This window comes from Syngnathus typhle, linkage group LG17 (genome assembly GCF_033458585.1).
Source record: "Syngnathus typhle isolate RoL2023-S1 ecotype Sweden linkage group LG17, RoL_Styp_1.0, whole genome shotgun sequence".
In the NCBI taxonomy this organism is placed as follows: Eukaryota; Metazoa; Chordata; class Actinopteri; order Syngnathiformes; family Syngnathidae; genus Syngnathus; species Syngnathus typhle.
In genome coordinates, this window is record NC_083754.1 from 2,909,436 (window position 1) to 2,935,985 (window position 26,550).

The 26,550-nt window shown below is 41.6% G+C and overlaps 1 protein-coding gene, 1 long non-coding RNA gene and 22 other non-coding genes across 25 annotated transcripts; 1 reads left to right on the forward strand and 23 right to left on the reverse strand.

Moving 5' to 3' along the window:
- Positions 1 to 128: 128 nt before the first annotated feature.
- LOC133170838 (microtubule-associated serine/threonine-protein kinase 1-like) lies at positions 129 to 22,589 on the reverse strand. Of its 2 annotated transcripts, none has more exons than XM_061304000.1 (27): positions 22,451 to 22,589; positions 19,755 to 19,783; positions 12,703 to 12,791; positions 12,406 to 12,481; positions 11,970 to 12,042; positions 11,403 to 11,563; positions 11,244 to 11,319; positions 10,431 to 10,640; positions 10,224 to 10,325; positions 9,362 to 9,494; positions 7,930 to 7,997; positions 7,689 to 7,765; positions 7,387 to 7,595; positions 7,185 to 7,323; positions 6,962 to 7,094; positions 6,712 to 6,877; positions 6,545 to 6,646; positions 6,182 to 6,304; positions 5,999 to 6,108; positions 5,747 to 5,907; positions 5,405 to 5,664; positions 5,149 to 5,331; positions 4,798 to 5,027; positions 4,580 to 4,702; positions 4,371 to 4,504; positions 4,095 to 4,282; positions 129 to 3,776 (listed from the first exon to the last, which is right to left on the reverse strand). In XM_061304000.1, the coding sequence occupies exons 1-27, from the start codon at positions 22,487 to 22,489 to the stop codon at positions 2,218 to 2,220; spliced, it is 4,953 nt and encodes a 1,650-aa protein (XP_061159984.1). In that variant the 5' UTR covers positions 22,490 to 22,589; the 3' UTR covers positions 129 to 2,217. The 2 variants fall into 2 exon arrangements, with proteins under 2 accessions (XP_061159984.1, XP_061159983.1); XM_061303999.1 differs by having other exon boundaries at positions 19,755 to 19,786.
- Positions 12,277 to 25,797, forward strand: LOC133170843 (uncharacterized). Its single transcript, XR_009718629.1, has 3 exons — positions 12,277 to 12,527; positions 22,542 to 22,942; positions 24,465 to 25,797. It is a non-coding gene; the product is annotated as an uncharacterized LOC133170843 (long non-coding RNA).
- Positions 13,314 to 13,385, reverse strand: trnat-cgu (transfer RNA threonine (anticodon CGU)). The gene has a single exon. It is a non-coding gene; the product is annotated as a tRNA-Thr (tRNA).
- trnat-cgu (transfer RNA threonine (anticodon CGU)) lies at positions 13,509 to 13,580 on the reverse strand. Its single transcript has one exon. It is a non-coding gene; the product is annotated as a tRNA-Thr (tRNA).
- On the reverse strand, positions 13,706 to 13,777 carry trnat-ugu (transfer RNA threonine (anticodon UGU)). Its single transcript has one exon. It is a non-coding gene; the product is annotated as a tRNA-Thr (tRNA).
- On the reverse strand, positions 13,901 to 13,972 carry trnat-cgu (transfer RNA threonine (anticodon CGU)). The gene has a single exon. It is a non-coding gene; the product is annotated as a tRNA-Thr (tRNA).
- trnat-ugu (transfer RNA threonine (anticodon UGU)) lies at positions 14,097 to 14,168 on the reverse strand. The gene has a single exon. It is a non-coding gene; the product is annotated as a tRNA-Thr (tRNA).
- trnat-cgu (transfer RNA threonine (anticodon CGU)) lies at positions 14,263 to 14,334 on the reverse strand. Its single transcript has one exon. It is a non-coding gene; the product is annotated as a tRNA-Thr (tRNA).
- On the reverse strand, positions 14,429 to 14,500 carry trnat-agu (transfer RNA threonine (anticodon AGU)). Its single transcript has one exon. It is a non-coding gene; the product is annotated as a tRNA-Thr (tRNA).
- trnat-ugu (transfer RNA threonine (anticodon UGU)) lies at positions 14,626 to 14,697 on the reverse strand. Its single transcript has one exon. It is a non-coding gene; the product is annotated as a tRNA-Thr (tRNA).
- Positions 14,819 to 14,890, reverse strand: trnat-cgu (transfer RNA threonine (anticodon CGU)). Its single transcript has one exon. It is a non-coding gene; the product is annotated as a tRNA-Thr (tRNA).
- Positions 14,984 to 15,055, reverse strand: trnat-agu (transfer RNA threonine (anticodon AGU)). Its single transcript has one exon. It is a non-coding gene; the product is annotated as a tRNA-Thr (tRNA).
- Positions 15,150 to 15,221, reverse strand: trnat-agu (transfer RNA threonine (anticodon AGU)). The gene has a single exon. It is a non-coding gene; the product is annotated as a tRNA-Thr (tRNA).
- trnat-agu (transfer RNA threonine (anticodon AGU)) lies at positions 15,347 to 15,418 on the reverse strand. Its single transcript has one exon. It is a non-coding gene; the product is annotated as a tRNA-Thr (tRNA).
- On the reverse strand, positions 15,705 to 15,776 carry trnat-agu (transfer RNA threonine (anticodon AGU)). The gene has a single exon. It is a non-coding gene; the product is annotated as a tRNA-Thr (tRNA).
- trnat-agu (transfer RNA threonine (anticodon AGU)) lies at positions 15,871 to 15,942 on the reverse strand. The gene has a single exon. It is a non-coding gene; the product is annotated as a tRNA-Thr (tRNA).
- Positions 16,068 to 16,139, reverse strand: trnat-agu (transfer RNA threonine (anticodon AGU)). The gene has a single exon. It is a non-coding gene; the product is annotated as a tRNA-Thr (tRNA).
- Positions 16,265 to 16,336, reverse strand: trnat-agu (transfer RNA threonine (anticodon AGU)). Its single transcript has one exon. It is a non-coding gene; the product is annotated as a tRNA-Thr (tRNA).
- trnat-ugu (transfer RNA threonine (anticodon UGU)) lies at positions 16,462 to 16,533 on the reverse strand. Its single transcript has one exon. It is a non-coding gene; the product is annotated as a tRNA-Thr (tRNA).
- trnat-cgu (transfer RNA threonine (anticodon CGU)) lies at positions 16,631 to 16,702 on the reverse strand. The gene has a single exon. It is a non-coding gene; the product is annotated as a tRNA-Thr (tRNA).
- Positions 16,828 to 16,899, reverse strand: trnat-cgu (transfer RNA threonine (anticodon CGU)). Its single transcript has one exon. It is a non-coding gene; the product is annotated as a tRNA-Thr (tRNA).
- Positions 17,023 to 17,094, reverse strand: trnat-cgu (transfer RNA threonine (anticodon CGU)). The gene has a single exon. It is a non-coding gene; the product is annotated as a tRNA-Thr (tRNA).
- On the reverse strand, positions 17,219 to 17,290 carry trnat-cgu (transfer RNA threonine (anticodon CGU)). The gene has a single exon. It is a non-coding gene; the product is annotated as a tRNA-Thr (tRNA).
- On the reverse strand, positions 17,416 to 17,487 carry trnat-cgu (transfer RNA threonine (anticodon CGU)). Its single transcript has one exon. It is a non-coding gene; the product is annotated as a tRNA-Thr (tRNA).
- Positions 25,798 to 26,550: the final 753 nt, after the last annotated feature.

Sequence of the window (26,550 nt, forward strand, 5' to 3'; positions counted from 1 at the left end):
TAGCAACACACGAACTTTACGACTTAGACTCATGGCCATACATAAAAATAGGAATCACAGTCGATCAGGAACGAGTGTGGAACCATACAATGGACACACTATAAAACATGACTGGCAACCCCCATCTTATAATGACACGGTACATTTAATATTTAAATGCGAAGACAGTTATGCCCATTATTATTTAAAAATGTCCACTCGTGTCAACTTGTATTTGTCCACCAAATGTTTGCACAGTAGTAAGCAATTGTGTCTGAGGTTCTTTTTCGCTTGCCATACAAGTCCTCTTTGTACTGAATGTTGACTACATTAATGATACGTTCATGACAACCCTACTGTTCTTATGTGACTAACAGTGACTTTGGAAGTAAAAAAAAAAGTATAGTTAAATCTATAAATACAATTAAATTCCTTAACTGTGATATGGATTGTAAACACTAGACAATATTTGACAAAAAATAAAGTGCAACTGTTTAACGCAAAAACAAGTGGTTCCACTCTCAACTACACACATAGCAAGTTGCATGAAATAAAGTTAAAAGCTTATATGGAAAATCAATAAATAAACCAACGAAAAATAAATAACATGTTCAACAACATCAGCTGTTGTGACCAGACATCCACAAGATGGCAGTGTAAGGCGTTTTACGCCACACAAGCCCGAAATGTATGAGGAAAAAGTATACGTCTCTTTAAAAGTGAACACACTCTTGAAACTATGAACTGTGTGGTTAAAATTGCACACGAGGAATTTTAAAGAGGAGCTTTTGATTCCTTGACACAAGGGTAGAGAAACAAACACTTGGATTTTATCTTGAAAGGGAGTCCTCTGTTTACGACGGACTTCCGTTTCGCTAAACGACGCTAACGCAGTGGGAAAGTTATACTTTACGTGACAAAGACTTCTAAATAGATTCAACCTGTACCTCTTGAATTACAGAAATTGCCTAAAATCCCAACAAACTCGTCCAGCAAATTGCATCCATCTACATGGCCAAATAATGAAAATCAAACGTGCACATGTTCTTTGTACAATAGCATCACAATTTCTTCACATTTTTTTTTTGTGACTAGACACAATAATAATTTTACATTTTGCATTGTGGCAATGCATGCGTTATTGAAGACTGTTTTTCTTTATGAAGTTGCAGTTATGAGGAGAAAACGTCGGTCGGAGTTTTTTATCCCTTATAAGTTTTTATCCTTAACCCTTGCATAAGATAATTATTGAATTAAACAGATCACTAAAATACATTGTTGTTTTGTGTGTGTTGTAGTCAGATGAAAACTGTTCAGAACATGTCCCATGCATTCATTTTCATGTACATTTAGCAGACACTGATATTTTTTTGTAAACAACAAAATGAAAGCACAACATTCTTGCACAATAAATTATGAAATATAAAATGTATAATCTATCAGCATATGTAGAAAAACTCAATTTTTTAAATTTATGACCATTCAGTCCTCAATAGGACAATTCACATACAATAGCAATTGCGCACGTCAAAACGGAACACTTTGAAAGCAAAATAAATTTGCTTGCTTATTGCAACTACCTTTTTTTTTTCTTTCCACCTCTACTGCTCGACGACACAATGTAAACTTGGTAATCCTGGACAGCTAAAGTGGCATTATTAGCACATTGCATAGTGTCCCTGTGCAAGTTCATCTCATTCTTAATCCCAGTGGAATTCAGCCCTTTAACCAATCAGAACACCAGTCAGGTCCTTTGACAAGTATTTCGGTATTTTGGTCCAGGCTCTAGTAAGCTACTCTTTATTTTTATCGGTTACTTTTACAATGCGTGATTATATTTTAGCACTCTGCTAACCAAACTTAACCAAACTAAATCAAATGGAATGTGGTTTGCATGTGGAGATGGATGCAAAAAATTTTCACAGTGTTTACTACCTTGTGGTCTTCATTATTTTTTTTTTCTTATCTGCTTTTTAAAATTTCTTCAATTTTCCATGCATTTTTTTTCAAATATATCGACAACACACAATGACAAAGACATCCACGGGGTTATATAATATGCTACAGTGCGTACACATTTTGAAAGCCTAATTGATGCATCTTTTTTTTTTTTAAGGTGTCCCACGTCTCATTTCTTTTTAGGCGTTTGAATAAAAAGGTGTTAATTTCTATGATATGTTTGGGTGCTTCTACAGTAAAAGGCAATGCATTGGAGGTTGAGCTTCTTTTGTTCTCTTATCACGAATGATGTTTGGAGCCTCGAGTGTTTCCTTTATCCAACTGCAGAACACCACCGACAGATGTTTGAGCCCCGCGGCGTCCCGATCCACTGGAAGCCTCCGCCTTCCCGCTGCCTCGTTTGTCCTCGTTTGACTTGGAGCTGTCTTTGGCCTTGGAAGAGTCTTGCGACCCCCCTTTCATAGGCCCAAGTACCGTTTTGGCGACGCTTGTGAGCTGCGTGACAAAGCTGCCTCGATCCCCGGGAGACATGGCGCGGGGCTTGCTGGAAAGAGGTGAAGATGCGTTAGAAGAGGGGGACATGGGGTTTTCTTCCAACACCTCCAGGTGTGCCTTGTCCTCCTTCACTCCCCGGTAGGTCTTTGATGCTCTCTCCATTTTAGAGCTGACAACACTGTGGACCTGCACTGGGGTAGGAACTGAAGGTGCGGGACCTTTAACCCTGGTGACCTCTGTTTTTTTATCTTCTTTCTCAACAGACTCTGCGGTTTTACGTGGTTTGGATGATTCTGTCGTCGATCCTTTGCGGCAGCCGCTTTTGTCGGCACCTGCCGTGTGTTTGGTTTTGTCTTCGGCATTCCCTAAAGCTTTAGTTGAAGAGACACTTTCGAAGTGAGCATCCTTGGCTTTTCTCTCTTGCGGTTGGAGGCACTTAGTTGTCCCTGGAGTGGAGACTTTCTCACAAGGTTTGCTTTTGCTAACAGTCGCCTCGCTAGTCGTTGCATTTTGAGGTTTGAGCCCCTGTTTCGGCTTGGTGGGCGGGGCTACCGCTGGAGATGTGGTCTGAATTACAGCGGAACTCTGTGGAGCCCCAGAGGTGGATAATGTTTTATTTGGGTCAGCGGTGGATTCACTTTTTATCGTTTTGGTGTCAGTTTTGGACCCAGTAATGTTTTTCTCCGTTTCTGCTAACATTGTGTCACGGCTAAGTGGTGATTCCTGCCTTCCCAACCTTCTAACAGGTTTCAAACTAATGATTTCCCCTCCAAGTGGTGGAGAAGGGGAGGAAGAGGAGGAGGGAGAAGGTGGAGCAGGTCCATTCTCTCCTTCCATTTCAAGCAGACTCTGTAGGCTATGCTCGCAGTGGAAGGACTCTCTCCTGTAGTCCCCGTGTGTGACTTCCAGACTATGCTTGCGCAGACTCACCCCTCCCGTCAGAGGGGAAGGCGAGGAGGAGGAGGAGGAGGAAGGCAGAACAGGTCCTCCAAGCTTCTCTGCTGATTGCACTCGCTGCAGAAGGGGGGATCTGGGCGGCTCGGCGCTTTTGGGACGAGGACGCGCGACGGGAGGCGATGAGTGTAGCTTGACGGGGAATATCTGCGTGGTGTTGGAGCTGCCTACCGTGTGGCCGCTGAGAGGCGGAGGAGAAGATGTGGTAGGGGAGGGGGTGTGGGCTAAAGGCGATAAGGGGATGTTGCCAGCCGATTTGCAGCGAGCAGAGCGGTACTGGCGGTGAAGTTTGGGCGATAAGCCGTGAAGGGAGCTGGGCCTCATGTGGTGTGATGTGGCTGGGGAGTTGGGGGTGCTTGATGCTGGGGAGCTGCTTTGGGAGGTCGTGCCTAGGGAGGGAAAGTCATATCTAAGGGATCAATTTGTTATGTCAAAATTTATTTTACACTGCCTGAAAATTGCAGACATTTGAAAACAGCAGATTCACATATTTGTCTATATATAATTTAATTTGATAAAATCTAATTTATACTTATTAATTTATTATTTTCTAAATATAATTTAATAAAATGTATATGTATTTTTTTATTTTTTTTATTTTGCAGACCCCTGAGAGACATTATCATAATATAAGAATATATATTATATCATAATTGTTTGCAAGCAAAGCGAAAGATGAGCAAGCGCTCATGATTATCCGTACTAACCCATGTGTGGAGATTCCAAAGTGGATCGATAACTCTGAGTGGGTGAGCGAGCACAGAAGCTGTGGGTGGGAGATCCGGGTAGACTGTCTCCAGATGATAGCGAGCGATTCAAAGATGAGAGGCTCCGACTCGTGTGGAGCAAATTGGATTGCTTGGTGATTTTTCTGAACAAGGAGCTACGCTTCTTACTGTAACATAACCAAATAGATTAAATTGATTTGACTGCAGATAAGCTAAAAAAAAAAGTGTTTATTATTACAAGTTGCATGAACTCACTCTTGCCCCTCTTTGGCTCCTGGCCTTTTGCTGCGTCGTGCCATTTTGCATTTATAGCTGGTCTTGCGTGCAGGTCCAACTTTTATAGATGTGTTCTCAAAGGGCGTGGTCGTAACGGTCACCTTGTTTCCACTCTGAAGATTAAATATCACTCGTGTTAATTTAGGATTTATTTATTGGACTGGTATCGATAGATAACTCCACCTCACCTTCAGGATGAGCTCCACCACCTCTGTATGGACCAGACCGTGAACTGACTCTCCGTTTACGTGAGTGATAAGATCACCAGCACTAAGTCCAGCTTCTTGGGCGGGACCGCCATCCTCCACATGCTGATATAAAAAATAAATAGTTTTCTCGTGGTGCATCACTATGGATGGACTATTTTCTTCAAAGCTTGACCTGGCCCCACGTGGTGCTCACTCACCCAGACCATATGGTGGACGCTGTAGACATCACTGTCTCCTATGTAGACTCGGATTGCTCGGAGAGTGAAGCCGTACTTCTTCCCGGAGCGATGGATGGTGATCGGGGAGTGGAGGACGTTTACCACTGGACAGTAGTCTCGACTGGGCGAGGAGTCCCGAGAGGAGGGGTTGGACGAGAGGGAGCGAGGAGACATTGGGCTCGCTAGGGGGGACGCTCCATGTTGCTCCACTGAGGGGAGGAGAATTCATTATTATTATTATTTTAAATTAATTATTTATATATAATAATAATAATTAATTCATATTAATTAATCCAATATATAAAACAATTTGATGCTGTGTGGTCTTACCTGCAGGAATGATGACGGATAAAGCAGTGGCAGACGCAGATTTGATAACTTTATTTCCTGGTCGCGAGTTGGGTTTTTCTCCTTCCGCTGAGAGCTGCTGGTGCCGGACTCGCCGCAGCACCAAATCCGTGGTGGCCCCCCTGGCTCCTTGGGGCTCTGGAATCCCCAGAACAGCAGCACTGGCTGCAAAACAAAACAAGTGTAAACATTTCTTCAAGGTTGCACTTTAATTGTGATCTACTGGTGCTTTTCTGACCTCCAGCTGTGACCCCATTACTTTCTTTAAGGAATGTCTTCAGATCACTTTGCGAGGAGATGGCACCCATGGCTCCTTCCAGAGAAGTGCCCCTGATCTTCACTTGAGGCTGGCTCCTCGATTGGGATTGTTCGGAATCGACCTCGAGAGGTGAGGCCAAGCGGTGGGTATCCATGAGGGCAGAGAAGCGCCTTCGGGCTCCTGATGGAGGACTGTAATCGCTCTCAATGAAGGAAGACTCAGAGCAGGACAAACGTTTCCTATAAGTTAGTCACAAATAAAATCAGAAAGCAATTCTAAAAGCATCACAGGAAAAGATTATTTTTCTTATTTGTCACTCACATCTCAGGTGATCCAGTCCTCCAGCTCTTGTCCCTGAACGTAAAACTACCCAGGCTTTCTCTCTTAGCCATTCGGTCCTCTCTTGGAACTTTGTGCTCTCGTAAAGTTACACTTGGGGTTTTATGCTCCAACTGGGACAGATGTTCCATACTGCTGTACACCTGCAAGAAAAATATGTCAGCTATGAGGTGCTTTTGCAAAGAGCTGGAAATCATCAGTCATAGTAAGAAATGGCTTCGAAGCAGATCTGACCTTACTAAAGCGGGGCGAACATGAAGAAAAGCGATGTAACTCCACAGGCTCATCATCGTTGGTATCATCTTCATCGTATGAATGCACGTGATGGTAGCGCTCAGACCGAGCTAATGCGGGGAGAATAAAAATGATAATTAGCCGGCCCGAAAATAAATTCGGTGTGCTGATTTTAGATCGTACTGTCAAAATAACTGGTATCCTCCTCCGACTCCAGGTGAGGGATGAACTCGGCCTTTTGTCTCAGCAAGCTGTTCCAGTTCACCTCTGTGAAGAAGGGGTGCTGCTTCACTTCAAAAGCGCCCCCTATTGGGCAAAGATTGGGGTGGGCAAACAATAAGGACAAGCAATAAATATTTATTTATTTATTATTTTTACTTATTATTTAATTGTGTCATGAATAAGCAAAATAGATTCAATGTCACATACTTTTTCTTCTTCATTATTATTATTAGTAAAAACATTTTGAAAGAAAGTCTTAATTTCTTTTTTTTTCTATCGAAGACAATATAAAAGCGTACGAGAATGTAAAACTAACTTACAGACCTGTTCCTAGTCGAACAAGTGGATTTGTCTGTAATAGAGAGGAGATGAGATGTTGGGCATCAACAGGAAGTGCCTCATCTCCTTCAGGCCATACGATGTCATCTGTAAAATAAATCACATGAAATAAGCGGAATGATAAAAAGTTGGATTTAAAATGCTGCTCTCACCTGTTATAACTTGTCCAAACAGCTCCTCTGGAGTGTCTCCAAAAAAAGCCACGCACCCCACTAAGAACTCATACAAGATGATCCCCATGGCCCACCAGTCCACGGGTTTTCCGTAACCTTGACGAAGAATGACCTCAGGAGCGATATACTCTGGAGTTCCACACACCTCCAGGCAAAACAATATTTTACTTCATGAGTTGGACAGGAGCAAAACAAAAAGGCTGTGTAATATTTCCGTGCACTCTCCTACCTGTTTATCTAAAAACTCCCGAGTGTCCTTTTCGATGTGTCCTTCGTACAGGTTGGTGGTCAGACTCATTAGACCCATTTTAGACAGGCCAAAGTCGGTAAGCTTGATGTGACCCATTGATGTTATGAGAAGGCTGAGCAAATGGATGCAATGATAAGTGACACTGCTCCATATCTTTTTTATATTGTATATTTTTGCATACATTAGAAAAAAAAGATCTTACTTGTCAGGCTTGAGGTCACGGTGGACAATACCATAGTTGTGTAAGTATTCAAGCGCAAGGACGGTTTCGGCAAAGTACATCCGAGCCATTTCCACCGGCAGGGCCCCGATGTTCTTCAGCAGAGTTGCACAGTCTCCTCCTGATAGTGAATTCACAACTTGAGTTTGTCACCAATATTTCCCCACCCAAAAATGTTCCTCACCTTCGACGTACTCCATGACCATGCAGAGGTGCCGTCGGGTCTCAAAGGAACAAAACATGGAGACCACAAAGGGGTTCTCTGCAAATGTGAGGATGTCTCTTTCGACGAAAGCCTGTTGGATCTGGTTCCTTAGGATCAGGTTCTGCTTGTTAATTTTCTTCATTGCAAAACGCTGGCGTGTCTCCAGGTGTCGGACCAGATACACAGCACTGATCAAAAAAGAAAAACATTCATGACTTATTGTCGATTGCTAGGCATTACTTGCCTTATAGTGGTTCATCATTATCATCTGCTCTGCTTACCCATATGCTCCATGACTAATGAGCTTGATGGTCTGGAAGTCTGCTTCACCTGGTGGTTTCATTGCTCTAATCTTACCCTTTGGATAACAGAGTATTGAGTCAATATCTGCCTAGCAACACAGCTATTCAAATACAAATGGATCATTCTTAATCGTGACGGACAAAACATTGGTAAGTGAATTTAGAAGTTAATGGTAGATGTATATGGACAATAGAAATACAGTAAAATAATATAACTCACCTCTGTTGAGTCGTCTGTTTCAGGTGTTAGAGGTCCTTCGCTGTCATAATTATCAAGGTTTACCATCTCTGATACAGAACATAAATTAGAATTAGTTGTTGATTAAATATGGAAAGGCATGCTTATGGAAGTTTATCTGTGCCATCGGATTTTGAATTCGAATTTGTAGCACTGAATTTTTTTACATCCAATTTTTAACACTGAATTTTTTTTTGCATCTAAATCAGACTTTGAATTTTAAAAGCCATCGAATTTCTAGCACTGAATTTTTTTTTTCCTAAGACATTTTTTTCAATGTCTCAAAAAATTCAGTGTCAAAAAATTGCATGTCTTAAAAAATTCAGTGTAAAAAAATTCGACATCTCAAAAAATTCAATGTAAAAAAATTCAATGTCTAAAAAAATTCAGTGTAAAAAAATTCGATGTCTCCAAAAATTCAGTGTAAAAATATTCAGCGCGGACATCCGGGGTAACCAAGGGAGAAGTAATCGATCCCTGTATCAAATCATCCAACGTTCAGCCAATCAAGTTACGCTCCATTGGTCATGTGACGTCGAAACAGGAACGTCGTGAAGTTCAAAGGTAACAGTAACAGTTAATACTGTAATACTGTAATGAACTTGAACTTCACGACGTTCCTGTTTCGACGTCACATGACCAATGGAGCGTAACTTGATTGGCTGAACGTTGGATGATTTGATACAGGGATCGATTACTTCTCCCTTGGTTACCCCGGATGTCCGCGCTGAATATTTTTACACTGAATTTTTGGAGACATCGAATTTTTTTACACTGAATTTTTTTAGACATTGAATTTTTTTACATTGAATTTTTTGAGATGTCGAATTTTTTGACACTGAATTTTTTAAGACATGGAATTTTTTGACACTGAATTTTTTGAGACATTGAAAAAAATGTCTTAGGAAAAAAAAATTCAGTGCTAGAAATTCGATGGCTTTTAAAATTCAAAGTCTGATTTAGATGCAAAAAAAAATTCAGTGTTAAAAATTGGATGTAAAAAAATTCAGTGCTACAAATTCGAATTCAAAATCCGATGGCACAGATAAACTTCCATACATGCTGCTTTGTACGCATATTCACAAAAGTATTAGGCCACACAGGGCAATGCTGTAAAATTATTTGTAAAAGAATGTATTTATTAGTTTATTTATTTATCTTGCTATTTATTTATTTATTTATTTTATCTATTTATTTTTTATTTATGAATCATTGACGTGATGTTTATTTGCTATAAAATAATCCATTTTATTTTAATTCATTAATTTATTTATTTGTAATTTAATGTAATTCATTAATTTATTTACTTGTAATTTCATGTAAGCTACAAATCGTTGACATGATGTTCATGTCCTACAAACTTGGTGACCCAATACTTTTGCCTTAAGTGTAGTTTCTTAGTTGCCTCCCTCACCTTCGATCGGGTCCCTGGTGAGTCCCAACTGACTGACAATATAACGAGGGATGTCAGTTTTCATCAGGTGACCCTCCTTGGCAACATCCTCCGCCGCTTCCAGCAGATGGTAGAACTCCTCTGGGTTGAATTCCTGGATGGCGCAATTTAACATGGATGAATAAAATTGCTGTCCATTTTTTCAGAACACTTAGGCCTCCTACTCAACTGTATTGTAATGTTGATCATGCTGGAGATAACATAAACTGCTGCTAGTTATAAACAATCCCCAAAATGTGTCATATAATTCAAAAGCATTTAGAAAATGGGAGGCTAAGGTGGAGAGATGCATCATTTCCCTGCATGTGTCACCTGTCAATCAAAAATCGCATCAGCGTGTGACTGGCAGAGGTGAGGGGGATTGATAGATGTCACACTAAAATCCCCAGACACACTCCGAAACTCAAAATGGCATCATTGTCATGGTCTGCCTGGCTGCGAGCAGCATTGGACCGCTGCCAAGTATTAGTCACACTCTGCCAGGGCAAATTTTAATCTAAATGCAAATGCCATCCGGACAAACAGATGTGTTTTTTTTTCTCACTAGATCGATGTTAAATGTTTGGATTTTCTGCTTCCAGGACCTTAAGCATAAATTATTACGCTTAATATTGGGCGGATAAATAAGTATGAGTGCTAATGTTTATTTATATATATTTATATAAAGATTCACACTAAAGGAATTTAACTGTGGGGTAGTAAAAAAAAAAAAGACATCCATAACGTCCATTTTTATATATACTTTTTTTTTTACAACCTCATTGTACCTCAATTCCATTGAAGTTGAGATGTTGTGTAAAATAAAAACAAAATGTCGTCTTACCAGACACTCCAAGAGCCTGGCAGGTCGGGATATGATGATGAGAAGCTTTTTCACCAACTCTGTGACAAACGCCACCTCGGAGCTCTCTGAACGTTCAAAGGCCTGCCATTTCCAAAAAGTGAGAACGATTCAAGAAACAGCAATGCAAGTGGATTTTTTATTGCACATCAATAAAAAAATCCTGTGTTGTTATTTACTTCCACCTACATCATTGAGGAGCTTCTCCAGGTTTTCCTGCAGCTCGAAAAAGTAGACAGATGTGATGAGTCCCTCGCAGGATTTGGTGAGGCAATCCCGAGAGAGCTCAATGATCTGGTGGTGGATGAAGCTGAGGACTCCGTCGGCCAATGGGAGAACATTTTCAGGAGCGTAAACGTGGATAAACTCTGCAAGCTTCCCTTCCATCTGCGCTGTAGCCTAGCGGAAAAAGATTTTGAGACTTTTCCGCCATACAATGTCAATTTCAATTGATTTGTCTCAAATCATTAATTGCATTTCATGAAGCTTTTAGTAAGTTTCCTTTCGGTACCGACTCGAGGCTCTCGAGACATTCAAATCTAATGAGGTGAAGAATGTGACAGTGGTTGCGCAAGAGCGACCTGTGAACAGGACATGCAGATTCAAATTAAATCTTAATTATAGAGGAGATGTTCATTAAATGGATGAAATAACACTAGTCAATAAATTATTACTATTTTTTTTTTAAATCAAAGATGCAAGTCAATTTTTCTGTCATATTTTTAATAATATTTATGAATTGTTAGCTTCAGCAACAGGTGATTCATTTTCAGAAACAATAATAAAATCGGTATTGCTTAAGATTTTACAGGTCAAACTTAAAAAGAAAAATTGGAAATATCTACAAAACTTGATGTGAACAAATAAATTAAGGTTGACCTCACAATAAAAATTGCTTTTGTCTTCCTGTATTTTTACTTTCACTTCCTTTTGTACGTTCTCGCGTTTTAACTTTCACGTGTGTCTGTGGCGCTCAAGTGTTATTTGACATTTACTTCTCACCTTTGGAAAGCGTTCTTTGTACACGTGGTTCATCATGACTATCTCGTTATCATAGCAGGAAGAGGAACGTCCTGGGCTGGAAGGAGTCATAATACAGAAAGATGAAATCTTATCTGCACATGTATTAAACTTTTGCGCTGCGGTGATGACGCTGCTGACCTGAGACTGCGAGAGCGTGGTCGCATGTGCGGAGAAGAGCGTCCGCCATCATCATCTGTGATGCTCTCCGAGCTGCCAAAATGCTTGGATAAGAAGTGGAGCTCATCCATGGTGGGCTGGAACGGCAGCTGGTGCAGCCGCTCGTGAGAGGAGCTGGACGACTAGAGAATTACGTGACATGGGAGGAGAGGAGAGCAGAGGGCGGAGCAGGAACAGGAAGCGCATGGGGATGGGGACAGGAAGAGGAGGCCAATGTTAAACAGGAAGGAGAAGAAAAAAAAATGGAGGTGATAATGAAAAAAAAAGTACAAGCAACACAAAAGACTGACACTTTGGCCCTTTAAACTTGCTAACAGATTGACTTCCTGGTATTATCACATCCAATTATTTTCTCGTTTCCTGCTTAGGGTCGTGGGAGTAGCTACAAGTATTTCTCTATGTTTTAAAGGTAGAAAAGTACTTTGTGAAGGGCAAATATTCCACATCGGATCTTTTTTTATGTGTTCAGCAGTGGGGGAGTCCTCTACGCCACCCTTTTCACGTTTTGTTTTTCAGTCAGCTACTTACTGTTGAGCTAGGAGTATTGGTGCCATAACCAGATGAGGGCAAAGAAGCTAAAGACCAACGTCGTCCATCAGCCCTGTTGAAAAATAAAAATACAAAACATCTTACTGACATGTTTCTTCATTCCCCTTGTCAGTATATAGTATTTGCACACCAGCTCTGAAATAGTCCAAAACCTCAACCAAAAAAAAAAACCACCTGTCCACCAGCAGAATAGGGAGTCAATAAACAGAGAGTAGCTCTCTCTTGGCCCAGGCGCTCATGAGTCAGCTTGTTGGGCTGCCAGAAAGTGTGAATTCAGCGAGAGGCTGCCTGCCTGCTTCCCAGCGTGTGTAAGACCTCACACAACAACAACACCTCCTGGATCATCATCTGGTGTGCACTTGTTGTTGCTACAGATCATAGCAAAACATAAAAACACGTTCGCTATGTGACGAACCTTCTGGAGGAGGCGAAGGAGAAGTGCGCAGGGGTGCTTGGAGAGAAGTTTCGCGGGCTGTCCAGTGGACTGCTTCCTGAAATACAAGACACAAAATGAGCTACAATCAAGCTCCATTTCCTGTGAGTAAACCCAAATGATCTCGGAAGTAGGCCTGATTGTTTTTTTAGCACAAAACAATAAACACGAGTGTAAATTAAATAAAAGAAGATAAAGCCGGATTTTAGACCCGCCTCCAAAATATACCGTGATAATAATTGTTGTTGAAGTGTGGCGTAATGGCACTACTGTACTTACCGAGGTGTCCGGGGAGAGGGGAGTGTGGGCGAGGCAGAGTGGGGGAGGTGGTGGTCAAGATGAGGCTTTTTCTGTTGCTTGTTCGACAACTGTAAATAAAAACACAAATATATACAGTACATTATATATATATTTTTTTTCCATTGGAAAATTTTACCTTGAGGCCTCTCATCGCTTTACCCAACCAAGAATATCCTGATCGATCAAGTCTACTGAGAATAAACCAGCCTCATGGATATGGATCGTGAATGCCGATACTGTTAATGCATATATGGCATTTTGTGAACTGGGTCAATGACATTATGTTCTAACATTTATACACAGCAATATCTCCCATGCCCTCAAGATGGATGGACACTAACTAGCATCTACTGTATTTACCTCAGGCAAATTCATAGAGCGACACAAACTGTTTACAAAGTGGATTTCAAAGTGATGCTCACAGTACTTTCGTGGTTGTTCAAGATCAAGTGAGGGCAGGAGAAAGCGAGGCACTCGGTGAATTGAGCCTGGAGAACACAGGCAGTCATGCAAGATGCATGTCGGAGAAAAAGAAAGTCCTAATTCTAATCTGACCGCTGCATGATGCATCTGACCAATTCACAAATATAAGGTACGGACGGGGGTTGAACCCATGATCTTCGGTTTACGAGACCGACGCCTTACCACTTGGCCACCGCACCTGACACTACCTGAGAAGGAACCAATAAATAGGAACCAATAAATAGGAAAACATGCTTGTAAAGCCAAGTTGTCATTATCTGTCTGCAGCGACAATAATTGGGACTTAGTTGATCACAAATATAAGGTACGGATGGGAATTGAAACCACGATCTTCGGTCTACGAGACCGACGCCTTACCACTTGGCCACCGCACCTCACACTACCTGTGCAGGAACCGATAAATAGGAACCAATAAATAGGAAAAAATGCTCCCATAAAGCCAAGCTGTCATTCTCTGTCTGCAGCGACAATAATTGGGACTTAGTTGATCACAAATATAAGGTACGGATGGGGGTTGAACCCATGATCTTCGGTTTACAAGACCGACGCTTTACCACTTGGCCACCGCACCTGACACTACCTGAGCAGGAATCGATAAATAGGAACCAATAGATAGGAAAACATGCTCGTAAAGTCAAGCTGTCATTCTCTGTATGCAGCGACAATAATTGGGACTTAGTTGATCACAAATATAAGGTACGGACGGGGGTTGAACCCATGATCTTCGGTTTACGAGACCGACGCCTTACCACTTGGCCACCGCACCTCACACTACCGGAGCAAGAACCAATAAATAGGAACCAATAAATAGGAAAAAATGCTCCATAAAGGCAAGCTGTTATTCTCTGTATGCAGCAACAATAATTGGGACTTAGTTGATCACAATTATAAGGTACGGATGGGGGTTGAACCCATGATCTTCGGTTTACAAGACCGACGCTTTACCACTTGGCCACCGCACCTGACACTACCTGAGCAGGAATCGATAAATAGGAACCAATAGATAGGAAAACACGCTCAATAAAGCCAATTGGGAACTAGTTGATCACAAATATAAGGTACGGATGGGAATTGAACCCATGATCTTCGGTTTACGAGACCGACGCCTTACCACTTGGCCACCGCACCTCATACTAGCTGAGCAGGAACCGATAAATAGGAACCTCTAAATAGGAAAAAATGCTCCATTAAGCCAATTGGGACTTAGTTGATCACAAATATAAGGTACGGATGGGAATTGAACCCACAATCTTCGGTTTACTAGACCGACGCCTTACCACTTGGCCACCACACCTTATACTGCCTGAGTAGGAACCGATAAATAGGAACTTCTAAAAAGGAAAAAATGCTCCCATAAAGCCAAGCCGTCATTCTCTGTCTGCAGCGACAATAATTGGGACTTAGTTGATCACAAGTATAAGGTATGGATGGGTGTTAAACCCATGATCTTCAGTTTACAAGACTGACGCCTTACCACTTGGCCACCACACCTGATGCTACTGGAGTAGGAACCGATAAATAGGAACCAATAAATAGGAAAAAATGCTCAACAAGAAGCTGTCATTCTCTGTATGCAGCGACAATAATTGGGAACTAGTTGATCACAAATATAAGGTACGTATGGGAATTGAAACCATGATCTTCGGTTTACGAGACCGACGCCTTACCACTTGGCCACCGCACCTCATACTACTTGAGCAGGAACCGATAACAAAGAACCTCTAAATAGGAAAAAATGCTCACAAAGCCAATTGGGACTTAGTTGATCACAAATATAAGGTATGAATGGGAATTGAACCCACGATCTTCGGTTTACTAGACCGACGCCTTACCACTTGGCCCCCACACCTCATACTAGCTGAGCAGGAACCGATAAATAGGAACCTCTAAATAGGAAAAAATGCTCCATAAAGCCAATTGGGACTTAGTTGATCACAAATATAAGGTACGGATGGGAATTGAACCCACGATCTTCGGTTTACTAGACCGACGCCTTACCACTTGGCCACCACACCTGATACTGCTTGAGTAGGAACCGATAAATAGGAACTTCTAAAAAGGACAAAATGCTCCCATAAATCCAAGCCGTCATTCTCTGTCTGCAGCGACAATAATTGGGACTTAGTTGATCACAAGTATAAGGTATGGATGGGTGTTGAACCCATGATCTTCGGTTTACTAGACCGACGCCTTACCACTTGGCCACCACACCTGATGCTACTGGAGTAGGAACCGATAAATAGGAACCAATAAATAGGAAAAAATGCTCAACAAGAAGCTGTCATTCTCTGTATGCAGCGATAATAATTGGGAACTAGTTGATCACAAATATAAGTTACGTATGGGAATTGAAACCATGATCTTCGGTTTACGAGACCGACGCCTTACCACTTGGCCACCGCACCTCATACTACTTGAGAAGGAACCAATAACAACGAACCTCTAAATAGGAAAAAATGCTCACAAAGCCAATTGGGACTTAGTTGATCACAAATATAAGGTATGGATGGGAATTGAACCCACGATCTTCGGTTTACTAGACCGACGCCTTACCACTTGGCCCCCACACCTCATACTAGCTGAGCAGGAACCGATAAATAGGAACCTCTAAATAGGAAAAAATGCTCCATAAAGCCAATTGGGAGTTAGTTGATCACAAATATAAGGTACGGATGGGAATTGAACCCACGATCTTCGGTTTACTAGACCGACGCCTTACCACTTGGCCACCACACCTGATACTGCTTGAGTAGGAAGCGATAAATAGGAACTTCTAAAAAGGAAAAAATGCTCCCATAAATCCAAGCCGTCATTCTCTGTCTGCAGCGACAATAATTGGGACTTAGTTGATCACAAGTATAAGGTATGGATGGGTGTTGAACCCATGATCTTCGGTTTACTAGACCGACGCCTTACCACTTGGCCACCACACCTGATACTGCTTGAGTAGGAACCGATAAATAGGAACTTCTAGAAAGGAAAAAATGCTCCCATAAAGCCGAGCCGTCATTCTCTGTCTGCAGCGACAATAATTGGGACTTAGTTGATCACAAGTATAAGGTATGGATAGGTGTTGAACCCATGATCTTCGGTTTACTAGACCGACGCCTTACCACTTGGCCACCACACCTGATACTACCTGAGCAGGAAACAGTAAATAGAAAACTTCAAATAGGAAAAAATGCTCCCATAAAGCCAAGCTGTCATTCTCTGTATGCAGCGACAATAATTGGGACCTAGTTGATCACAAATATAAGGTACGGATGGGAATTGAACCCATGATCTTCGGTTTACAAGACCGACGCCTTACCATTTGGCCACCGCACCTCATACTAGCTAAGCAGGAACCGATAAATAGAGGAACCTCTAAAGAGGGAAAAAATGCTCCATAAAGGCAATTGGGAATTAGTTGATCAGAAATATAAGGTACGGATGGGGGTTGAACCAATGATCTTCGGTTTACGAGACCGACGCCTTACCACTTGGCCACCGCACCTGACACTACCTCAGCAGGAACCGATAAATAGGAACCAATAAATAGGGCAAAATGCTCCCATAAAGCCAAGCTGTCATTCTCTGTCTGCAGCGACAATAATTGGGACTTAGTTGATCACAAATATAAGGTACGGATGGGGGTTGAACCCATGATCTTCGGTTTACGAGACCGACGCCTTACCACTTGTCCACCGCACCTGCCACTACCTGAGCAGGAACCAATAAATAGGAACCAATAAATAGGAAAACATGCTCGTAAAGTCAAGCTGTCATTCTCTGTATGCAGCGACAATAATTGGGACTTAGTTGATCACAATTATAAGGTACGGAAGGGGGTTGAACCCATGATCTTCGGTTTACGAGACCGACGCCTTACCACTTGGCCACCGCACCTCATACTACCTGAGCAGGAACCGATAAATAGGAACCTCCAAAAAGGAAAAAATGCTCCATAATGCCAAGCTGTCATTCTCTGTATGCAGCGACAATAATTGGGACTTAGTTGATCACAAATATAAGGTACGGATGGGAATTGAACCCACGATCTTCGGTTTACGAGACCGACGCCTTACCACTTGGCCACCACACCTGCCACTACCTGAACAGGAACTGATAAATAGGAACTTCTAAATAGGAAAAAATGCTCCCATAAAGCCAAGCTGTCATTCTCTGTATGCAGCGACAATAATTGGGACTTAGTTGGTCACAAATATAAGGTACGGATGGGGGTTGAACCCATGATCTTCGGTTTACGAGACCGACGCCTTACCACTTGGCCACCGCACCTCATACTACCTGTGCAGGAGCCGATAAATAGGAACCTCCAAAAAGGAAAAGATGCTCCATAATGCCAAGCTGTCATTCTCTGTATGCAGCGACAATAATTGGGACTTAGTTGGTCACAAATATAAGGTACAGATGGGGATTGAACGCATGACCGTCGGTCTACTAGACCGACGCCTTACCACTTGGTCACCGCACCTGACACCACCTGAGCAGGAGCCGATAAATACCACGGGCACCACCCCGCCACAATTTGGAATTCATATATATGCATATACAGTATGTAAATATATTTGAGTCATTCTTCAGGTATCGAGTGCACAAACTATTGACTCACATTAAAAGTTTAGCTCATCTTCAATCCACTAGATAAAACCAAGGTGGGGGCATTATTACAACTGGATCTATTTGCTTCTGGCTGTGCTGCGAGTGAATGTAAATGAACAACCAAAAAAAAAAGCACTCAAGAGACCAAAAGTTAGTAACAGGAGTAAATAAAGGATGAAAGAGCGAGACAGTAAAAGCTAGTATGCGTGTCTTGGACATGAGCTGAGCCCTAATGGGAGAGCGGACACAGATATCACCCAAGGGCCCTTCGCTCTATCTCAGCCTTTCCATCCTTCACCTCTTGCATAACCTCTCATTTTTTTTTCCACCCTGTACTTTCGTCATGCTTCTACATTTGCATCTTGGAGGTTGCACACGTGTCTTATAGCCAGCGAGAAGTTGATTATATACGAGAGCAGCGTTGTTGAACTGTTGACTCTTTTCACGACATTTAATCATATTCACTGGGATTGGCTGGATCCAATCCAGCAAAGTCCGCTGGGTTATTCTCCAACACGCCCACGAGCCGAATGAGGATAAGCGATATATTGAAAAAAAAAGGTGAGATGGATGGATAATAATATTCAGATAATTAGCTCTCTGCACAAGATAAACTGCACACTAAAAGTGCTCTGTAATGGAAGCTGCTTTACTGGATTTTTTTATACGCAGTATTTCATCTTTTTTTTTTTTTTTTTACTTATCATGTGATCAACTGGCAAACGTGACAATTTCATCTCAAATTTTTCCTTTAGTGAGAAAATATTTTGTTTCATATTTGCTATCACTGAAGCACACAATTGTGTGACTCTACTGAATGTCAGCACACACCAGAAAAAAAGAATATCCTTTTTTTTTTTCACTGTAGCACCCACTTCCCAACACATAATGCTGTTGATTCAAGTGGCCACTTAATTATGCCTTTTAACCCTACTTTAAAAGGGTGCCATAAAAGGTCAGTGTTGATGGAACAATGACGCAGGTTCCTCTCCAACCTCGCCGGGTAGAGCACCATCAGCTTGCTGTCTTTGCCACTTATTCCTTATTCAACATGTTGAGTGCAGTAGATTGTGACGCGAGCTGTCAGAACCCAGCAGGTCTCTCAATGCCCCACAGAGCTCCAAGCTGATTTCAAAGTACAATGGTGTGTGTGTGTGTGTGTGTGTGTGTGTGTGTGTGTGTGTGTGTGTGTGTGTGTGTGGCAGTGCAGGAAAACAAGAGTCAACAAGGCATTGTGGGTTACATTCATGATGACATTTCTTTCCATCGGCTTTCACTCGGGTGCACATGAAGATGAGTTAAAAGCTTTTCACTAAACGATGAATGAATGAATGATGATGACGGCAAATGGAGATCCAAGGTCGTGTGGAGTGTTGCATAACATGTTGAATAGACTTCAAGATTTCTGGAGAAGGGCAAAAGCTGGAGACAATGCACGTTATGTATTCTCAGAATGTGTCTGCTGTGTTTGCCTATGAATGGATGGAGGAGGTAGAGAATGTGAAGTCAATGAACTTATCAATAATGTATGGTGGCTGGTTATATCCTACAAGGGGAGATGGGATTGGGTACATTGAAATGAAGGACGGCTGGAGTATTGAAAAGAGAAATGGCGGCCGTGAAGCAAAAAAAAAAACCACCCTGAAGCATGAAAGATTTGATTTTAACCTGGAAATTCCATTTGTGTAATTATTTTGAACCAAACTAAAGAACTGAAGAACAGTAAAGACAAGTAAAATAGGCAGTATTTGATTTCAGCACCACGGACAGCTGCCAGGCTCTGACAGACGTCACTCCACCTTACTTCACACACGCACAACATTCCAAACCACACACACACACACACACCACTGAGCGTTCTTAAAGGAACACTCTTCAGGGACAAAAGAAAAGAGGGAGGGAGCAAGGACAAAAGAAAAAGGAGAAGTGAAGATAAAACTCACCTGCTGCTTTTGCGAGGCAGTGGCAAATCCTTCTGGAAGAAACGGAAAAATACACACAAAAAGAGATCAGGTACAGAAAAAGAAAAAGTATCTGTGCAGGTAAAGTCCGAGCTAGCACATCAACCCCAGAGTAGGAGAAATATTTTTTCCTCTTAACTAAACAATATTGTAAAAGACTATACTCAGCTGCTTTTGTGTAAACCTTTAAACATCTGCTCGCCGTCCGACCGAGGGACTTTTGGCTCTTCAGGCAATCACAAGTTGGCACATTAAACAAAAGTGCAGCTGTCTAAAGGCTGTGGTTTTCCACTTGAGAAACTTGAGTGGAAATGTAGGTCAACCCGCATTTATTGAATGTTGCGGTTGCCTCTGTACGCCGGCTTTTGGGCAGGAGAAATAAACAAGCCACAGCTAGACAAGGCAGAGTTTTGATTGTGTCACACTGTACTCACAAATTGGCATAATCATTTTCCAAGAAATGTCAAAGCAAGGAAAAATCAGCATGACTGTCCACGTCATTCCCTTTTGTTCATGTTGTTGCGACTCAACAATTAAATTGACTAAGCGCACTGAATCTCTGTGATGGAAATGAAATTAAAAGATGAGTTTATTAGATAATTGGGCAGAAATTTGCAAATATAATTTGAGAATTAAGTCGAAAGCATGGAGTGAGGCCAACGAGGCCACAGACTATGCGCAAAAATTAAATCTTTATGCAAACATGGCCTTAATTAGACTACTAAAAATTCAACAACATTGATTCTCCATCACTTGCACATTAGAATGCCAGCTGCTATCTTTTTTTCTTTCCCTTAATATTGTGGCCTGGCAAACATTGTTAAACAGAGGCAAATAATATTTGGGAACACTTTTGTGAATTCTCCATAAACACCACAAAATATATGCAGGAAATAAACACATTATTTATATAGACATTGCTCCAATTTGAGATCTGGCCTGTGATTTGTTTATTTAAATTCACTGACCAGTGAACCCGCCCCCAAAATCTATTAATTATCTACAGAAATTTGCAAGATAAACATTGTGGCATGGCTAAGATCAGAAAAGTGTTGCCAAGGTCTCGACATCAGCACTCCGGTTTATAATTTAAAAGGCAAACTAAATGGATTAAAGCGGCCAGGCCTGCGTCTTAAAAATGAATTACTCGCTCTACTGTATGTTCACATTCTACTCACTTGTATAATACATTAAAATCCAGTTCATGAGCATTTTTGGATAAATTAATTTTCCAAATCCAGCTCTTACAACACAAGGAGTTCTTCATTTGCCCATGTGACAAACCTCCGTAAAATTTTATGGAATCATTTCATGTGACCTCTGCCCTCTAACTGCAGGGGAGTGGGATGTGTCACCATATGGTGCACAAAGAATCATGTGGATGTGAAAGCAAGAGCAAAACAGTTGGCTTGATGAGACCCAAGGGAACGACAAGGCCAGCCAATCAGATGTCAACACACATTTCCGCATTATATGCACACACAGGCAGACAGAAGAGCTAAATGTCAACATATACATATATATATTGTCTTATAATGTGAAAATATTTGCCAGACAATCATTATCTCACCTAGCAATGGCTTTGGTGAGCCTGACACTATGATGATAAATTTCCCTGCAGCTTATTATACATCATGGCAGCACAGCCAGGAGCTTAGTGGTAGAGATAATGAGACATGAAACCATCAGCACACTTCACTAGTAATCCTTCCTTGATACCTTTCTCCATCCTCCATAATAGGGGTCAATTTGCAGCGAACCAGTTTCAAAGTACAAATTCCAAACCTTTGCGAGCAATTTGTGGTTGGCACACGGCGAAGGGAATGAATAAATGGAAATAAATGCAAAGAGACACACACACATGCGCATAAGAGGCTGCGCTCCGCCCGGCAGGCTGCTCATCTCTGCTCAGTACACTTGACTGAATCATGCAGAGATTTGGGGGTGGGGTGTATGACCCATCCATGATTAAGCAGGAAGCTTCATATCGGATGAGCACAGTGGTTTGCGTCAGCACGCATGGGGTGGGATTCGTTTGAAACATTTTGTCAAACACATTGTTTGGCCTACTTAAGAGCTTCTTATTATAGCCGTGATCCTACTAGAAGATGAGAACAATGATGGGCTTGAGAAAACACTTTTGGGACCAAGAGAGATTTCTAATAGTACAGCAGAGTAGTAATATAAATGTAACTTTTTGGTGAATTATTTAAAAATATATATTTTTAAAAAATGCCCCAGCTGTGCAGCTTCCAAGTCCTGCCAATGTTAAATTTTACTATTTGGAAAATAGAATTTGAGGATTTTCCTGTTGCTTTTCATATGTTTAACTCATTGTACACAATAATACATAATATATCAATGTTTCTTGTTTGATATGATCAGATGATAGACCTTTATCAATTTATTGACTCATTTATTGTTATTTGTGTATATATGCAAAATGCATTGATTATGCAATTATAGTAGTATATTATGTTTTCTGTAGTTTTGTTTTTAAACAATTATCCAATTCATTGTTGAATGAGACAAAAGTTGAGTTACTCGTGCACAACACGGAAACAACAGTCCCGTGCATTATTTAAAAACAAAATCTGCCAAGTAGTACGAGGATGAGACGATACACGCAATAAAAATCGACGATCACGTCACATAGGCGATGTCAAGCATGAGCTCACCTGCAGCCTCCGGCGTCGTATTATGCCCGAGTCATCCATGGCTTTAAGAAGTGCAATATGATAATCAAATAATCAGATCGTTCTAATCTAGGTTTGGACTTCAGATTCCTTCCGAGCTGCACCGCAACAGAGTCCTGAGCTGAGGAGTCCGGTGTCACGTCGAGGAGGAGCACGTAATGACACAAATGTCAAGCGGCCCCATTGTGTCTGCTCGGAATCGACGTCACTAAAAGAAAAAGCAGAACCTCACTGTTGACAGCCGAGCATCCTTGACACCACGCCAGAGGTTTGTTGCGTTTCTTAAGGGAGTTGGGACTCCAATTTAGGAGCACGAACCTGGTCCTGTCTAGTCTTGCTGTGTCACAACAGTACCAAGAGGAAACGCGAGCTTCTTTCCACGCGAGAACTGCGACTTCGAAAGCCCAGCTGGGCCAAATGTCTATTTGACGTCTTGCAGAAGAGCAGCCGAGAGTCGCCTACCAGAGCGACCTGGTAAGACAAATCTTCTCGATAAAACACAGTTTCCTCTTCAGTCGTCCATCTTCACTTGCAATCAAACTGGGAAAGCTTAAGCAACGCGATATTTTGTGACTCCTTTCTGGGATTCCCTCTCGCCCCTCCTCCTCTTCTTCATCCCTCCTCCTCCGCGCTAACGACTCACGCTCTCCTCACATCATTGGAGCTTCACGCAACGTGCGCCGTGATGCGTCATCACAAGTCCCCGTTTTGGTTGAGTCCATAGCAGGCTCGGTGGGAACTGGTTGAAGAAGCGACATTCAGCACCATAGATAGTGACACGAGGTTGGAGAGATGGATGGGAAACACAACGGGCAAACAGGGAGCATGAAACACAGTAGAAAAACGAAATCTAAATAGTTAAAACATCACAGGTGTCATAAGATGGTCCAGTATTTTCTCTATATTCCAGATGGAGGCCATTGTTACATAATGGCTTGGGTAGGTCTTTCACACATGTTATTATCAGCAGGCCCCTTCCAGAAGGCAAATGAACCTCCAGAGTCTTTTTAAATGTCTTTATGGTAGCTTAATGTTTAGTTCATTGCGATATCGCACTACCAATACTCTCATTATGCATGACAATACAAAAGATGTGATCAAGTTAAAAAAGAAAAGAAAAGTTTTGCTCCAATGTAAAGTTGCATGAAGTGGATGATTTGACTCTTAGTCAAATCAATCGAACAGAATTAGTGACAGAATGTAGGCAGGGATGTCGCCAGGAAAACAATCCAGTAAGCAGGCTGTTGTGCGTCAGATTAAATGAAGCTATGAAGGCCATCTGCTTGGCAGTGAAGAAGCCAGACTGGTCTCTGTGTTGACATGGGGGTTTTGTTTTGTGGCCTGGAGGCAAGCTGTGCAAACCCCAACACGCACACCTTCACAGCACCATCAACCTCGCTCGCAGCTACACTAAACCTTGTTACCTCTCTGCTCCATCAAAGCCGGAACAAAAGCCCTTCTTAGCCAGAGGACACATAGCGGAGAAATGAGGCAACAGATTAGCGCTACAGCACCAGAAGCGTAAGTGCAGGTGAACGTTGCGCCCAAAGGGAAGCAATTAATTGAGTTTCACAGTGGCCTCATTTTAATTGTAGTGAAATGAATTGCTTGCACTAAGCAGCTTTTGGACACAGAAGAGATGATGGCGGGCGCTGTCATATCCGCTTACATCATGACGGGGTAATCTTTTTGAGTTTGGGGAGTCATGACAACTGCCCAGCTTTGTTGATATCCTTTTTTTTTTTTTTTTAAATCGTTGCTACAACAAACAAAGCCAGTCGAAATCCATCCATTAATTGCTAAGCCTCTATGACCTCCTTGTGGTCGGTGATTGTATTACATCAGAATTGTGGTACTGCAGGTTATCGAAAAATAACACAGGGTCGTTTGATAAAAATATTTGCGTATTACATCATTTGGAGTTGGCACCCTGTGTCTGAGAGTAGGACAGCATACAGCCAACAATTAATCCTGATTTCCACATCGTCTCTTTTAGAATCAGCCTCTCTCGCTGACAGCCTGCAGGCTTCCTCCTTAAATCCTCTTCAGTGCTGGATGACATCCTGCTTGCCTGCCTCCATAGAGAAGGGACACCCTAAGAGGATTGTTATCCACTCCGACCAATGCACCAAAAGATAAATGCAAACAAATGGTGGAAAAACCCTGGACATCTGAGGTCAAAGGTCACATTAGAACGCTGTATCTTTTAACTACATTTTAAAAACACCTATTGTGTACAATAAAAGTGTTTCAAAGCAGGCCATTTCATGCATGAAGGTATTTTGTTGCCGCCGATGAATGGGATCCGTCGATTTGTGAAGGAACAGATTGATACACAAGTGAGAGGAGACAAAAAGCTTTTGTTGTATTATTCATTTTTCCCCCTCTATGCTAAAGCTGCAGGGGGAGAAAATAGTCAATAAAAGAGACACAGAGAACAAAGGCCAAAAAAATGTTCTGAGCGAAGAAGAGCTTGGGAGCCTGGGGCTTTTGTGTGTATGTGTGTGTACTAGTGTTTTAGTCTTTCGTATGAATGGTAATTGGATGCAGCTCAAAGCAGACTTGGCAAGAACCAACCAGTAGATGAAAAGACCTTGCTACACACAAGTAAGCCTATTACAATGAACGAGAAGAGTACACAACAACATCACTAAAATGGCTAACGGCTGTGGCTTTGTGTTGTGAGCATATTACCTGCACTGACCTCTTCTAAAATGTCATTTCAGAAGCCGAGGGATGGGATCAATGCATCTTGACTTCAATCAAAATGTCCTTTCGATTTCCATCTTCCATCAAAACAATGATATGAATCTGTCTGGGTGCTTGTCAAGTGATATATTTTTCCAATAGAGCTTGAAATAAGTCTTGGAATTTTATTGACTTTCTATTGGAGGACAGGATACTAAATACATGCATAATTGCAATTTAATGCAAATGATAAAAAAATCATCATTACCAAATACAGAAATATATTATGCTTATTTAGGAATTGTACCCAGTCACCTGTCATTGTGAGGTTACTTATCAAAGGAAAAATGACAGTTGTTTGTTTACATTCCAATTTCAGCATCCCAGGACTTCGTCCAAGTTCCTCTTGCTCATCAACATGAGGGAATTAAACTCTGGACCTCCTATGGCAATGTGAAGGTGGCTATGCTCTGTCCTCTGAGGACGCTTTCCTGCACCTTGACACCACCAACAGGCCAATTGTGGAACAGCAGTTAGTTTTTAAAAAAAATATTATTATTATTATAATTATTATTATCATTATTATTATTATTATTATCGTTATTATTATTATTATTTATGTAATGGCACAGATTAACCACTTGGGGGAGAACGTGAACAACTTTGTTTTCATCCACGGTAATGTCTTTATCCTTTAATGCTATTCAGTGATATTTTAATATTCTAAGTGCATGTTAAATCTTACCCTCGGGGTAAATGTACCTCTAAGTGCATTTTATCATGGCTGGAAAAAAAAAGTTCATTAAGGTATGCTGTGTTTCTCATTCTACTTCATAAATGTCATCGACTGCCAGATGTGTCCTCCATTTCCACCTTTTTTTTAATTCCAGATAAATGCCATTGTGGAGAATAGGTCAGTGGAGCACATCAGAGACATTCCAAATGTTGGATATGAATGTCTGTTATTTAGTGAGTCAACAAAGATGGCTGGCAGTGTTTGCCAGCTGAGGGCCAGCCGCAGGCTCCAAGACAGGCCGTGATCCGACTCTGTTAAATGAGAACGACAGCGAGGGCGCAGATTGAGCAATGACGGCCCGCTTTGTCCTCTCTCTCTCGGTTCCCTGAATAGCTCTTGCACAAAGGATATCGTTATTTCTACTCTAATTACCAGATGGTGAACTGTTTGTCTGCCCCCCCACGCTCCTCCGCTCTCACCCGCGGAAATAATGCTGACCCTGTGTAGTTATAAAACAGTCTGCAGGGCCAAAGTGATCCCGTCTTTCTCATTCTGCTCTTCCTCTGAAATCTATGAGCTGAAGTGTTAAAGCACTTCTCCCCTGAGACCATTATGTTGTCTAATCTCATTAGGATTTAATGTGTTGATCATTTTCAGA